The sequence below is a fragment of the Haemorhous mexicanus genome, chromosome 6, assembly GCF_027477595.1.
Source record: "Haemorhous mexicanus isolate bHaeMex1 chromosome 6, bHaeMex1.pri, whole genome shotgun sequence".
In the NCBI taxonomy this organism is placed as follows: Eukaryota; Metazoa; Chordata; class Aves; order Passeriformes; family Fringillidae; genus Haemorhous; species Haemorhous mexicanus.
Window position 1 is genome coordinate 19,544,027 of NC_082346.1, and position 14,611 is coordinate 19,558,637.

Here is a 14,611-nt window from a genome sequence, read left to right on the forward strand (position 1 = left end):
GAGCACCAGCATGAAATTTTTCCTGGGAGCATTTTGAGTCAGGGAAGCCAAGACCTTCACCCTAGGACCCCTAAATCCTTGTCCTTCTCAACCAGCTGGCCAAAAGGCCAGCTTTGAGCACAGGGCACCTGAGGGGGTGAACAGTAATTCCTCCAATCTGCAATCCCGTGGAGACACACTAAAGGAGGGACCAAGCCACCTTAATTTCTCCCATTGCAAAGGAACACATCAGAGAACAGTCCAGAGAAGTACCTGGAGTTGGTGTGGTGGTGGTGTATGTTGGTGTTGGTGAGGATGTGCTTGAAGTAGTTGAGGTGGGCGTTGGTGATCCAGTAACAGTGGTTGTTGTTGTCGGGGTGCTGGTGGTGGTGGTGGGAGTCTCCGGCGGCGAGGGAGTGGTTGTCGACTTTGGTGTGCTTGGTGTGGGTGGAGGTGGGGCTGTTAGAAAGAACAGGGACAGAGAAAACAGACAAAGGCACAAAGGCATGAGTGGGACTCAGTGTGAACTGAACAGAAGCTGCACATGAGGCAGCAGTCACAGAAGACCACAGAAACAGCCACCCACAGGTCAGCCCACAAAAGACCACAGAACCAGCCCTCCCATTCTGGCCCCAGAAAACAGAATCCTTGACATCCATGCACAGATAGTGTGATGGCCCTCTTCTTCAAGCTAGGAGACTGGGAATGGTGCTGCAAAAAAGTCAGAATGACCTATCAGTAGGTAATAAATGAGGAGCAGTAATGCTTTCAAACTTGCTGGAGCTTTCTAGCTCTGCCTCAGTACCTGAACACCTCACTAAACACTGGAGCAAGACCTGAGATGGGAACAGTTGGTAAGGGAAGGAAGCATGCAGGAATATCTTGCTGCCTGTTTGCCATGTGATTTTCCAGTGTCAGCCTGATAAAGGGCTCTCCAGTGTAACAGTGGATCTGATCACCCAAAGACCACAGCTCACAGCAGAGGGTAGTATGCTGAGTGAAACTGTTTCCAAATGCCTGGCAGAAGAATCCTTCCTTCTTACACCTAGAGTGGCTGAACACCATTAACAGTAAAAGGGTAAAAAAGGAGTAGAAAGGTGGGAAACTATACACAACTGTGCCCAAATAGAGCCTGAAATGCAAGTGCCACAAGACCAAGTCCCACTCCAATTGCACTCCATGGGTCCAGTGACTACATTCTGGCCAGCTGAAGGATTAGGACCAACAGGGGTAAAAGCAAGGATTTCATTACTTCAGAATCTGTACAAGATGAGGTACCAGGATGAAATACCTCCTGGGAGCATTCCTGAGTCAGAGAAGTCAAAACCTTCTCCCCAAGACCCCTAAATGATTGTTCCTTCTGAAACAGCCAGAACAAAAGGCTGGCTTTGAGCACATGACATTTCCTAGGATATCCAGAAGTTACATCCATCCCCCATTCCATCCAGAGCCACAGATGGAAGTACACTCAGACCTTCAGTACTCCCAGTACAACATCAGAAATGACAGAAGAACCAGATAATTATTTGCTAGTTGAGCAGTTAGATGCAGAAGAATTTGGTGGGAATTACTACTGCTGGGAACATACTTCCAGGAGATGAGACGGTGGTTGGTGATCCAGTAACTGTTGTTGATGTAGTTGTTGTTGTTGATGTGCCTGGAGGGCTACTGCTGGTGGTGGTGGGAGTCACCGGTGGCAAGGGAGTGGTTGTTGATTTTGGTGTGCTTGGTGTGACTGTTGGAAAGAACAGGGACAGAGAAAACAGACAAAGGCACAAAGGCATCAGTGGGACTCAATGTGAACTCAACAGAAGCTGCACATCAGGCAGCAGCCACTGCCACAGACAGGCCAGTCCACCCTTAGAACAACAAAGTCCCCAGAACCAGCCCTAACTTTCCGGCCAGAGAAAGCAGAATCCTTGACATCCATGCACACACAAGGTCACAGCCCTCTTTGCCTAGCTAGGAGACTGGGGATAGTGCTGGAATTTACTTCTCACAAAATCAGAGAGATCTACCTATAGGGAAGAGAGGAGGGCGAGTCATGCTTTTCATCTACTGGAGACTTTCTATCTTTGCCTTATAACCTGAACACCGCATTAACTCATGGAGTAAGACCTGAGATGGGAGTCTGTGGTCAGGGAAGGATGTATGCACAGTAACATGGGGATCAAGATCTCCACAGGAAAGAAGGACATACAGCCCCGTATTCTTGCTCCTTCTGAAACAACCAGCCCAAGGGCCACCTTTCGGCAAAGGCCATTTCAGGGGATACACAACAATTTGTCCAATCTCAGATCCCAGAGAGAGGCACAAATGGAGGTGCTCACAGACCTTCAGTTCCCCACAGCAAGGAAACACATGAGAGTACAGATCACAGAAGTACCTGGAGTTGGTGTGGTGGTGGTGTATGTTGGTGTGGGTGCGGATGTGCTTGAAGTAGTTGAAACGGGTGTTGTTGAGACAGGAGCAGTTGTTGTGGTCTGTGAGGTGCTGCCACTAGTGGTGGTGCTGCTGGGAGCCATCGTCGTGGTGGTGGTGGTGCTGCTGCTGGGGGTCGGGGTAGGGCTGGGAATCTCCACTGGTGTTGACGTTGGAGCAGTGGTTGATACTGGAGGGGACACACTGCTCGTTGTGGGTGCAGCTGTGGAAGTTGTGGTGCTCGTGGTGCTTGGAGGTGGAAGACACTCTGGTTTGTTGGGGGTGCAGCAGACACTGATCTCGTAGTTGAGGCAGACTGGCATCGGTATTATACCTCCTATCTGCTGATCTTTATTGTTACAGATGAGCCCTACGTTAACGTTACATTCCACTTTCTGCCCTAAATCTGCAATGGAATAGCTAGGGAATTTCTCTGCTCGGCAGGAAATGTTCTCAACTTTTGCACACTCCCAGGAGGGGTATTTCTTCCAAATGTTCTCAAAGGTTTCGTAGTCACCACCATTCCTGTCAGAACCATCTGGGTAAGTCACATCGATCCAGTCCGTCCAGACGCACTCACACGCTGAGAGTAGACAACAAGGCAGACAGTCAGAAACGGACAGGAGAGAGACACTCCAACTACCCACCTTGGGTCCAGTGACTACATTCTGGACAGCTGAAGGACAAGGTCCAATAGCAGCAAAGCAACATTCCCATCACTTCAGTATCTGTCTAATCTTGGCTCAACTATGAAATACCTCCTTGGAGCACTCTTGAGTCAGGGAAGACAAGGGTTTCTCCCAAGGTCCCCTAAATCCTCATTCCTTTTAAACAGCCAGAACAAGGGCCAGGTTTAGCCACAGGTTGCCCTGATATTACACCCATCCCTGATCCCTTCCAGAGCCACATATGGAGGGGCTTATGGCTCATCACTACTCCCATAGCAAGGCCAGAAACAACAACAGAGTCAGAGAATTATTTGTTGGTACTGTAGTAGGAGGCAGAGAGCTTTTGGCAGGAATTATTTGGTTTTGGAACATACGTGCAGGAGTTCGGATGGTTGTTGTAACGGTTGTTGTTGTTGTCGTCGGTGCTCCAGTGGTGGTGCTGGTGCTGGTGCTGGTGGTGGTGCTGGTGCTGCTGAGAGTCTCCGGTGACATGGAAGTGGTTGTCCATTCTGGGGGAGGGGATGCTGTGCTCGGTGTGCCTGTGGGCAACAGCAGGGACAGAGAAAACAGACAAAGGCACAAAGGCATCAGTGGGACTCAGTGTGAACTGAACAGAAGCTGAGTGCATGAGGCAGTTGCCACAGACCTGGAGGGGTCAGGCCACCCTTAGCACAGCAAAGATCCCTTGCAACAACCCTTCCTTTCTGGTCTCAAAGAGAAGAATCTTTGAAATCCATGCACAGAAAGGGTGATGGCCCGCCTTTCCTAGCTAGGAGACTGGCGATGGTGCTGGAAGGTGCTTCTCACTAAATCAGAGAGACTTACCAATAGGTAAGAGATGAGGAGGTGCAATGCTTTTTTATATCACTGGGACTTTCTGTCTCTGCTTCACTACCTGAACACCTTACAAATCCTTGCAGGAAGCGCTGAGTGGTGAATTCATCATCAGAGACGGAAGTGTGAAGAGGAGTAAGTTCCTGCTTGACTGTCATGAAATTTCCCTGTGGTGGAATGTCAGCCTGATGAAGGGCTTCCCAGAGTTCTAGTACATGGCATCAGCAAAAGGCCACAGTTCACAAGAAGTGGCATTTTTGAGTGTAAAACTGTTTCCAAAAGCATCCCAGTGTAATCCTTGCTTCTACAATCTAGAACCATTGCCATCCACTTGTACAGACATGCCAAAGGAGGACGAGAAAGGGAAGAAATTCTGCCCAGCCTTTCCTAGAACAAGAGTGTCACAGAATAGAGCCTCACTACAATTGCCCTCCATATGTGGGTCCAGTGACTACATTCTAGCCAGCTGAAGGACAAGGTCCAACAGCAGCAAAACAGAGAATTTCCATCAGTTCAGCATCTATCTAAAGTGAGCACCAGCATGAAATTTTTCCTGGGAGCATTTTGAGTCAGGGAAGCCAAGACCTTCACCCTAGGACCCCTAAATCCTTGTCCTTCTCAACCAGCTGGCCAAAAGGCCAGCTTTGAGCACAGGGCACCTGAGGGGGTGAACAGTAATTCCTCCAATCTGCAATCCCGTGGAGACACACTAAAGGAGGGACCAAGCCACCTTAATTTCTCCCATTGCAAAGGAACACATCAGAGAACAGTCCAGAGAAGTACCTGGAGTTGGTGTGGTGGTGGTGTATGTTGGTGTTGGTGAGGATGTGCTTGAAGTAGTTGAGGTGGGTGTTGGGGATCCAGTAACAGTGGTTGTTGTTGTCGGGGTGCTGGTGGTGGTGGTGGGAGTCTCCGGCGGCGAGGGAGTGGTTGTCGACTTTGGTGTGCTTGGTGTGGGTGGAGGTGGGGCTGTTAGAAAGAACAGGGACAGAGAAAACAGACAAAGGCACAAAGGCATGAGTGGGACTCAGTGTGAACTGAACAGAAGCTGCACATGAGGCAGCAGCCACAGACATAGACAGGTCAGCCCACCCTTTGAAGAACAAAGGACCCCAGAACCAGCCCTCCCATTCTGGCCCCAGAAAGCAGAATCCTTGACATCCATGCACAGATACGGTGATGGCCATCTTTTCCTAGCAAAGAGATTAGGTATAATGCTTGAAAGTGCTTCTCACAAAATCAGCAAGACTATGTTAGCCTGAATAAGGAAGCCTGTGCAACCCCACCCAGATAATGCCTCTAGGAACAGGGGTTTGAGCCTTGGCCTACTCTTTTCTCACACAGCAGGTGCTTCTGGGAATATTGTCTCCAGCAGAAACTTAGAAGTCCAAACTCTCCTAAGTAAGACTTCCTTGCAGACCAATGTTTTCTATTACTGAGACCTGCCTTTAGTAGCCAATAGCTCTATATTTCTCCAAAGGCAACAATCATGGAATATTTTTCAGTTAAATATCTGGAGATGTTGAAGTTAATGGAGGGAGGCCTGATGGTGTATACTCACATGTGGTGGAATGGATGTGTATGGGCATGGTGGTAACTTCTGTTGAACTCCTGGTTGTAGTGGTGCTGGCTATTGTTGTCTGGGTGGTGGTTGAAGTTGAAGGTATAGTAGGTGTAATTGTAGGCTCACAAGGAATTTCTTGCCACTCACAACAGTTTACTCTGATTTCATAATTATAGCAAAGTGGCCACATAGTTACATCTTGCTCATCATTTCTACAGATTAGCCCATATTTAACATTACATTCTACTTTCTGACCAAGTTCCTCTAAGCTCACATCAGGTTTATCCTTAGCCCTGCACTCAATTTTTTCAGGAGTTGTACATATTTTGTTTCCATGTTTTCTTATTTCATCATATGTTTCGTAGTCACCACCACCTTCTTCAGGTTTACTAACATCAAACCATTCAGTCCAATCACAGATTAGTTCTGTGACTATGCATGGAGCTGCAAGAAAAGACAGAGGTTTCAGACTTTACAGAGAACATCCTGAGAAGATCCATTTTTTATTTTCTTCCATTAAGGACTAGAGGACCACATTGTAATTGGTAATCTTTCAAAAAAAAAAGAGTTTTAAAATCGGTTCTGTATTACCAGCTCTTTAAACTGGAAGTTTTGCATCAAAATAAAATCTCCAAGATGAAGCCTTTAGTGGCACTTTTGAAATTATATTAAAAAACATTAATTTTTGTTTAAAATATTTTTTTTCTGTATTGATTGTCTTTAATTTACTCTTCCTTTAAATATTCCTTTGACATTTTTAACAACATTGTTTTGTATTTATAACTTACTTGTAGTGACTGGGTGGCTTGTAGTGGAAACTGAAATAGAACAAAAAGAGATTATAATTTCAAAAGAAACATAATAGTATTTTTTTTTTTTGCTGACACTCCTACCATTATTTCTACTATCCCATTAGGATATTGAAAAGCTAACTTTTTTTTTTTCATAAATAGGAAGGCACCCTATACATTTATACATACATATACTTACAATTTCTTTAATGAGAAATAAATCAACTCAAAATGCTAGAAGTCTTTCTTGGTGTGGTATGATAAAACAATCCATAAAGATTGCTCTATCTGTGTCAACTATAAATCCCATATAATTGTACATTCTATATTTAAAATATTTTCCTTAAATAAAACAATTTTTAGATCACATCTGTATTGATGATTTACCTGTGGTGGTGGTGGTAAGAGTACTGTGAGGTGAGGAGGTTGAAATGGTTGTAGGTGAAGATGTTGGACAAGGATAGACTTCACCAGGAACTACAGAGCCATTTTCTGCACAAATGTATCTTGTACATATGTCGCCATCCTGTACAACTCCCACAGTAGCACCCTCTTCATAACTCGTTCCATTGATGACACAAGGACATCCTGCAAGAAAGAGCTTTACTGTGCAATTTTTCTACAAGAGAGCATTTACATTCATGTATGTTTTTCAGCTCTTGTTCCTGGAGCTTTGATCTACTATATTGTGCTAATTTATCTTTACATTTAAAGCCATGTTAGAACACATTTAATCAAGTCCTGAATAAAATGCCTGGTGGTACAGACTTAGAAAGTAGCTTTTAAAATGTTGTAAAAGAAATAATAATTGAAATTTACTATCTGACACCTTTACATAAAATAACTATATGTTCAGGAAGTGCAAACTTGTAGTGAAATCCATTAGTTTGGATATGGGACATGGGGAGAAAGACTGAAGGGGCATGAGAAAAACGTTTAACCAGAAGTATTAACAGCAAAGTTCAACAAAAGTGCTACCAAATTTTCTTTACTCACAACTTTCACTAGCACTGGAAAGAATTATTCCAAATCAATACTAAGCCTTTGTAAAGTCAGACAAAGCAGTTCTGTGCATTTTCTTTTCTTTTTGTTTCCAGAAAAACCCAAATGTTATTTACCTGGGACTGGTTTACACTGTATGGATCCTGATGGGACACAGACACTAAAAGAAAAATATCCAAAAATTAAAATGTTGCTGATGTTTCATGATACCTGTTAGCAGAGTCAAGAGCACAGAAACATAGAAATTTGTCACTTGATCTTCGTTCACACTACTGGATATTTTTCTGAGTATATTTTCTAGTATTGCCTACCATTTTTCATTAAAACTAAGTCACCACTTTCAGTTCAATTGTGAGTTGCAATACTGAAGTAACAACTGTTTTGCAGAGTGAACTTTCGGCTGGATCAGATTATTCTCTGGTCATCACGTGGAGCCAGAGGTGAAAGTGCTGTCATTGCTAGCACTCTAAGCATGAAGAGTTAGGACTCAGCTATCTCTTTCAGGGCAAAAGTATTTCAGAGTACAGTGATTTTGAAGTCCCAGTTTTAAGTGACAATGCAAGGGAGAATAGCCCCTTTTCCCAAAGAGTACTGAGAACTGAAAGGTTGTTTTAGAAGTTCATTGAGGTTTGATTATATAATTTATGACAGTGGACAGGTATAATTACTGAATTTGCTAATAAACCTATTATAATAATACTACAAACCTAAAATCTGGATTATTATGGGTTTGGAAAATTATGAAATTCAAGAATATACCAGCTCTTCAGCTGAAGTTGCATCTCTATTTGTTTGAGGCCCAGCAAAGTAAATTAAAGACTCAGCACACACTAATTATTTCCTGAATAACTGCAAGTAATTTTTATATACCAAATTGTACAGTTTTCTTTTGTGGGTACTTCTTGCCCAGGGGGTACATGGGTTCCATCCTCAAGGTAACATCCACATTGATCTTCAGTCACACATTGCTTTGTCTCTTCATTATATATAGGCTTGTCCTTAGGGCATCTGGGATAGCACCCTATTGATGACAGGTAGAACAGAATAAGGATGAAGGAAAAGTACAAAAAGTTAACTCAGTCATATGTTACCTTCTGAAGGCAAACTATTCTCACTGAATCAAGCATAGTGAAAGAATTCTAAAACTTCCCATTCAAATTAGGCTGTGGACAATTAGTCTTTCCAAAAGACTCCAACAGTTCTCATTGATAATACTGGTGTGAGGAGGATTAAATAAGAAGGTTTTTTATGAAAACTAGTGAAGTTTCTTTTTCTTAGTTCAATACCTTAGAGAAAACCCTAATTCATACTCATTTCTATGGGCAACTAGTAATTTTAAGACAAAGAAACACCCCAATTTTTTTATAGATCACTATATCAATAATACTTTTGTGCAGAATATGGAAGCAGATTCACTAACAGACAGGTTTTTCACTACATTTCTTGGAACATTAGGCCTTGTTTATATGCCTAGAACACACCGGGTATCTCTGCCTCAAACGGATAATTTATTTGTGTTTTTCTTTACCCACAGGGAGTGATACAAACTTTACTGCAAGGTATTAATTGACTGTAAATTGTTATTTATTTTTTCATGTAAATACACTTTAAAATATTATTCTGTTGTTATTATATTATTATATTTCCTTATTCTAAATAACCTCTTATTAAGTCCAATTATTAATGACATGAAGTTCTCTTTTTACTGTACTGGAGTTCTAAATAGCCTTTAAACTGAAGCACCATGTAATTAACTGATACTTAAAAGTCACTTTACACTGTCAGACTGTACTTACGACGTCCTAACAAAAATAGATGTGCTCTATATTTCTATCAAAACTAAGAAACAAAAATAATTCAGAAATATAATTGGATATAAAATAATCTGCCTTCTGACACTTCCCAAATCTTATCTATCTAATAATATAAGATATCTTATTTTAAAATACAGAGGCTTGTTGGGTTTTTAAAAAATATTTTGGTTAGGGATTTTAGTTGATTTTTTTAGTAAGGTTTTTTGGTGGTTTTTTTTTGTTTTGCTTTGTTTGGTTTGGTTTGTTCGGTTTCTCTTGAGTTTTCATTTATTTGATTTTTTTCTTTTAATTTTTTTACTAGCAGTTCAAAGTAAAGTCAAACTCAAGGCATTTCTTGCCAGTCCCTAAACTGGAGATAAGTGCCTCCAGTACAGACCAAAAAGACTTTATGGCTAAAAATACAGCTTCTTTCTCCAGCTTTACCATGTGGTAAACCAGAAGAAGCTTGTAAAGTCTTTCACATTCTTGTGTCATTGCAGTCCTTTTAATGTGAAATTCCTGTTCCATTATCAACTACAAGGACTGTCACCTACTAATAGCTCATCAGGAAAAGAAACAAAATCTCCAGTACAAATCCAATATAAAGCAGCACCAGTGTGTCTGCTATGAAAGATATTTGCCAGTGTAAAGGTAGGTGAATGTTGCAGACTAATCTAGTAAAGGCAAGATGATTTGGTACATAAAAAAATTATAAGATTAAAAATAACCAACTATCAGTGACTTGTTTCTTTTCCATATCAAAGATTTTCCTGCTTTTGAAATAGTTTTGCATGGGATTCAAAATAACCATGATGTAATATTAATGCATGTTTCAGGATATTATCCAAGCAGAGAAATAGTTTTGTGGCTGACAGCAATGTAACTATCACCCATTGACGTTAATAAATAATAAATTTCATTATAGGAAACATTTATGTAAGACTGGAGGCAAACTCAACATAGCAGATTTAGGAACATCTCATCAAGTTGACTGACTAGTCCATAATTATCAAAAGATATATGAAGAAAGTTAAACAAAACACAATATGAAGTGGCAATGAATTTACTACCTTCCAGTAATGGCACTGTAAAGTTGGTGCTGACATTATTGATCATCCTGCAGGTTGTGATATTACTGCCACAAGGCTCATAGTGCCAGTCACACTCATTGCGAGGGTTGTAGTAGTCACAGAATATTGCTGATGAGAAAAGAGAGAAGCTGATTAAAAACAAGGTTGCCAGAATGCACTTCTGAGCAAGCCTTTAAAGGTACAAGCTATATCAATCTACAAGTTAACCTGGCCAAATTTCTCTTGAGGTACAAGACCTGGACTTTTTGCTACTCTGATTAAATTTTGGATACATCAAAACAGTGGTGCCCAAGACTGAAATTTTAAATATTCAGGTCACTGGGTAAAAATGCTTCAAATGATAAAGAAAAATTATTTTTAAAAAATTATTATAGTTTAAAATTAAAGGTATATTTCTGACAGTATTTTTCTTCCGTAGCTACTAGCAAACTCCTAAATATTTTTCAGTTTCATACAAAATAGTTCCATCTTGCTGTATCACACAGGCTGAAAGTCCAAGAGGAAGCATATGAGCCATTATGAATACAACTTGAATTCAGCTTAGATGACTAAAGACAGAGAAAGGGGCTTTTATTAACTTATATATCAGAGCTGAATATAACTTACAATTTTTGTTTCACTGGTTTCTTACACTTAAAAGCTCCACTTAGTCCAAATTTTTAATCTGAATGAATTTTAAAATTAAAAAATTATATATTTCCACTACTTAGAATCTCAAAATTTTGATTTGAGCACTTTTTGGGTAATATTAATTTAAATAGTATTTTACAATAATTTATGATGCATTGGTATGAGTACTAGCACCACTAATGGACATTGCTTAATATACATAAAACTGATTAGGTTCAGTGGTAAAGCATGGAAATGCTATACACTTTTTTCTAAAATCAAATTCTGAGTAATTTGAACAACTGAAAGAGGAAAGGAAAAGAAGAGAAGAAGAGAAGAGAAGAGAAGAGAAGAGAAGAGAAGAGAAGAGAAGAGAAGAGAAGAGAAGAGAAGAGAAGAGAAGAGAAGAGAAGAGAAGAGAAGAGAAGAGAAGAGCTAGGCTGAACAGAAGACAATTAGCTAGCCTGTTCATTCCCTGATATTCTGAGAAAAGGTTTCACCAAGTAGCCAGCAAGACTTTGTAGTGACAGTACTAATGAATTATTTGACTGGCTTTCTGACAGCAGCTAGAAGGATACAGTTGTGTTTATCTGATACTCACGGCAGATATCAGGAGTTCTCCAGAAAACGCAGGCCTCAGCCTTGATGCACTCTTGGGCATACGCTGCAACTGCAGAGCAGAAGCACTCGCAGTCCCCACCGCTGTCACAGGAGCAGGCATCATGAACACAAGCCTCATAGTAAGGAAGTGGGTCCACCTGTCAGGGGAAGAAATGATGCTCCAGTTCATCTCCAAATTAGTTTTCAAACTAATATGTTTGAGAGCTCTTGATATATGGGAATGAGACTGTGCCTAAGAGTTACCAAATCACAAACACGTACAGGCTTGAAACTGCTCAATATGTTTTGGGGAATAACAGACTTAAAATAATATAGCTCCTTCATAAGTTGCTATGACTGAAAAAACAAAGTAAGAGTCCTTGGCAGTGCTCACATTTTCTAAAGAGTTCCATTTTAGTGCTCCCAAAACCAAACTGAATTGATGCCAGTGAAGTCTCTGGCAAGCTTTGCCCACCAAATGGTGAACAATGTCAGAAAGGCTACATTCACAGCAAATATGAAGCATGCAATTTTGTGCCTATCAAGTTTTTGGAGTTTATCCAATGACACAGTAAAAAAAGCTTTATTTTTTTTATTTGAGACTGCAAGAGAAAAAACTTAGACTGGATTTTTGCTGCTGAAGTAAACCACATGGAAATATATAACAAATTAATTAAATTAATAATTGTTGGTGACTTTTCCACTGTGAGTTAAGAACAAACTGTTGTTAATATTACTATGCATCAGGAAAGATATCAGAAATAAAGAGGAGGGCTTTCTATGCACTGTACTCTGGAAGCTGTGTGCTGTCACAGTGCTTGTTGTGACAATTTGGAGGCACAGTACCAGCAGCTGTCTGTCTAAACTATGTGATGTCTGTGGTGTCTAAAAAAGATCCTTTTGTGGATTGAATACTACGAGAAATAGTAGCCTCTTCAACAGCCACCTTTCATGCTTAGTATGAATTTCCATCAGGAGATGGATCTGATGATTGCAAGGTCCTTCAGTACTTGTAATACTGACTGTCTCTCAACAAGAGATGGTGCAACTGCAGCAAACACAGGCCTGTTCGGGATACATTTTTGAAACTAACTTGCAGAGTAGTAGCAGTGAAACTGTGGTGATGAATATGGGTTTGTACAGTTGGGGCAGCCACCACCACTGACACAGTCCCATTGCCACAGAGACTCAGACTACTTTGACTAAGGCCACATGATGTTCTGACCTGTAGCTGCACTCAAGACTTAATTGAAAATCAATCTATTTTACCACCTCTTCATTTATTTTTTATAGTCTTTTTGGTTCTGCATTATCAGAAATGTACGGCGCTGTCCCATCACCTACTGTCTTCTACAAACCTTGGAGTGACAAATTTTGAAGACTTCACTCTGGATGATGCTGCATTCTTTCTCTGCCCAGGACTTCCGGTGTGGTTTCAAATCACAGGGCTTAATCTCTTCTGTGACATCTGGGCACATGGGAGATTGTTTCCAGGAATTTCCAAAATTCAGAGGATTATTGTCCTGCAGTCCGCTCCTTGTTGTAAAGTCATTGTTTGCCTTGTCATCAAAGTTGCCACACAGACCACACACTTTGCCCTGGAAAAGAAAATTGAGCTTTTAAATATACCATGGAAATGAGAAACAGGCTCTGGCAAAGTAAGAGGAAAACATTGACATGAAAAATATCAAATGACTGTCTGTGTAAATGATGTCTTTCTTCTTTACTGTCAAATGATTTGTACAGAAAAAAAATTTTTATTTGTCTGTCCTCAGCAAATTATTCAGCTGCCATATCTTCCCTCCATGAAATCATTTATATCTAGTGTATTTCCATATCCAACTTGAAACATCAAAGGATGCCCAAGCCTCTTACAGCTGAGAAGAATTATTTATTCTCCATTCTCAATTTATCATAACTCACCCATTAAAATAAGCCTGAGATAATTAATTTCTGCTCAAAGCTGTTTTTATTGAAAGTTTCTAACATAATGATCACCATTTCTTCATTCATGGAAAAGAAATGACAGGGACCTGTTTTTCTTGAAAGAAAATGTATCAATCTGCCCTCAATGGTGGGTTTTTGGTAGTGTTATTTAAGGTCCACCAATCCCCTCAAGTAACAGTATGTCACTGTAAAATGCCTCAATATTCTTCAATTCAGCATGCTGAATTTCAGGAACCAGAACCATGGCCATACGTTGCATAGGGAGTTTGGTTTTAACACAGGGCTGAGATTGCATGTAGGTTTCCAAGCACATGTGCAGTCAGTCCACATCCTCTAAATTATTCTGGATGATTGGCAGTCAGTCCACATCCTCTAAATTATTCTGGATGTGCAGTCAGTCCACATCCTCTAAATTATTCTGGATGATTGGCTATCAATACTCACAAACTCAAGAGTACTGCCTGAGATGTTTATCTCTATCGGAATAACATCCTATGCATTCTGTGCAATGCATTGTGATATCGTCTAAGAAATCTCAGAAGCACTTCTGCAAGCTGTGACTGTAATAATGCCAGCTGACCATTAGTGCACAGAGAATATAGGAATTAGACATGGAGTCAGAATAAAAGAACATTTATGTTCTTTTATTTTTCCTTGTCTATTCACAATACTACTTCAGAAGAAGACAGACAGGCACTAACCTTGTAATCAGGGCTCAGCTTGATGAAAACTGTAGTCTTCTTGTCCCAGATCAGCATCACACCATTGCTAGCCTCAATAACCAGGTACAGGCCAACTGTCCTGTTCCAATACTGCACATCATCACCAACATCTCGCTGAATTTCTTTGTACTCTTTGTTCTCCAATTTCAGTTCAGTTTTCTGAAAGATAAAAGAGAAGTATTGTAACACTAATTTCTATGGTGAGACAAAATATTAGACACTTGTAACAATGCAACTCATTCTGAAACCAGTAGCTAAAACTCTGGGATGACTTCCAAGATGGCAGGGAGTGGTGTAGCACTTCTGTTTAAGAGAGTTTTCATCACCTGAGAACCTACACCTTTACAGAATAATTTGATAGGGCCTCTAATGCTTGTTACAGCTGCTTCTAGGGATGTGACTTTAGAGCATTACATTTTTGGTAATACTTGATTACTGATATGTACTGACTGTCATCACTCACCCCTAGGAACATTTTGATAGCCTTTGAGCAGGTGACTCCTGTAGTTCCACAAGGGACATTCTCTGTGATGATACTGAATGAGCCGCTGGAATTTTTGTCACCACAGAAGTCCTATTGAAAAATCAAA

General features: G+C 40.6%; 1 protein-coding gene across 1 annotated transcript in view; it reads right to left on the reverse strand.

The window, feature by feature from the left end:
* Nucleotides 1-14,611, reverse strand: part of MUC2 (mucin 2, oligomeric mucus/gel-forming) — a 70,003-nt gene that overhangs the window by 39,393 nt on the left and 15,999 nt on the right. The window contains exons 21-34 of the mRNA XM_059848210.1: nucleotides 14,485-14,595; nucleotides 14,001-14,180; nucleotides 12,711-12,950; nucleotides 11,354-11,510; nucleotides 10,123-10,251; nucleotides 8,130-8,280; nucleotides 7,376-7,419; nucleotides 6,626-6,845; nucleotides 5,464-5,936; nucleotides 4,686-4,871; nucleotides 3,443-3,607; nucleotides 2,368-2,983; nucleotides 1,649-1,722; nucleotides 253-438 (exon numbers count right to left, since the gene is read on the reverse strand). Coding sequence (XP_059704193.1) covers nucleotides 253-438; nucleotides 1,649-1,722; nucleotides 2,368-2,983; nucleotides 3,443-3,607; nucleotides 4,686-4,871; nucleotides 5,464-5,936; nucleotides 6,626-6,845; nucleotides 7,376-7,419; nucleotides 8,130-8,280; nucleotides 10,123-10,251; nucleotides 11,354-11,510; nucleotides 12,711-12,950; nucleotides 14,001-14,180; nucleotides 14,485-14,595 — 2,932 coding nt within the window. The remainder of the gene's footprint in view (nucleotides 1-252; nucleotides 439-1,648; nucleotides 1,723-2,367; nucleotides 2,984-3,442; nucleotides 3,608-4,685; nucleotides 4,872-5,463; nucleotides 5,937-6,625; nucleotides 6,846-7,375; nucleotides 7,420-8,129; nucleotides 8,281-10,122; nucleotides 10,252-11,353; nucleotides 11,511-12,710; nucleotides 12,951-14,000; nucleotides 14,181-14,484; nucleotides 14,596-14,611) is intronic.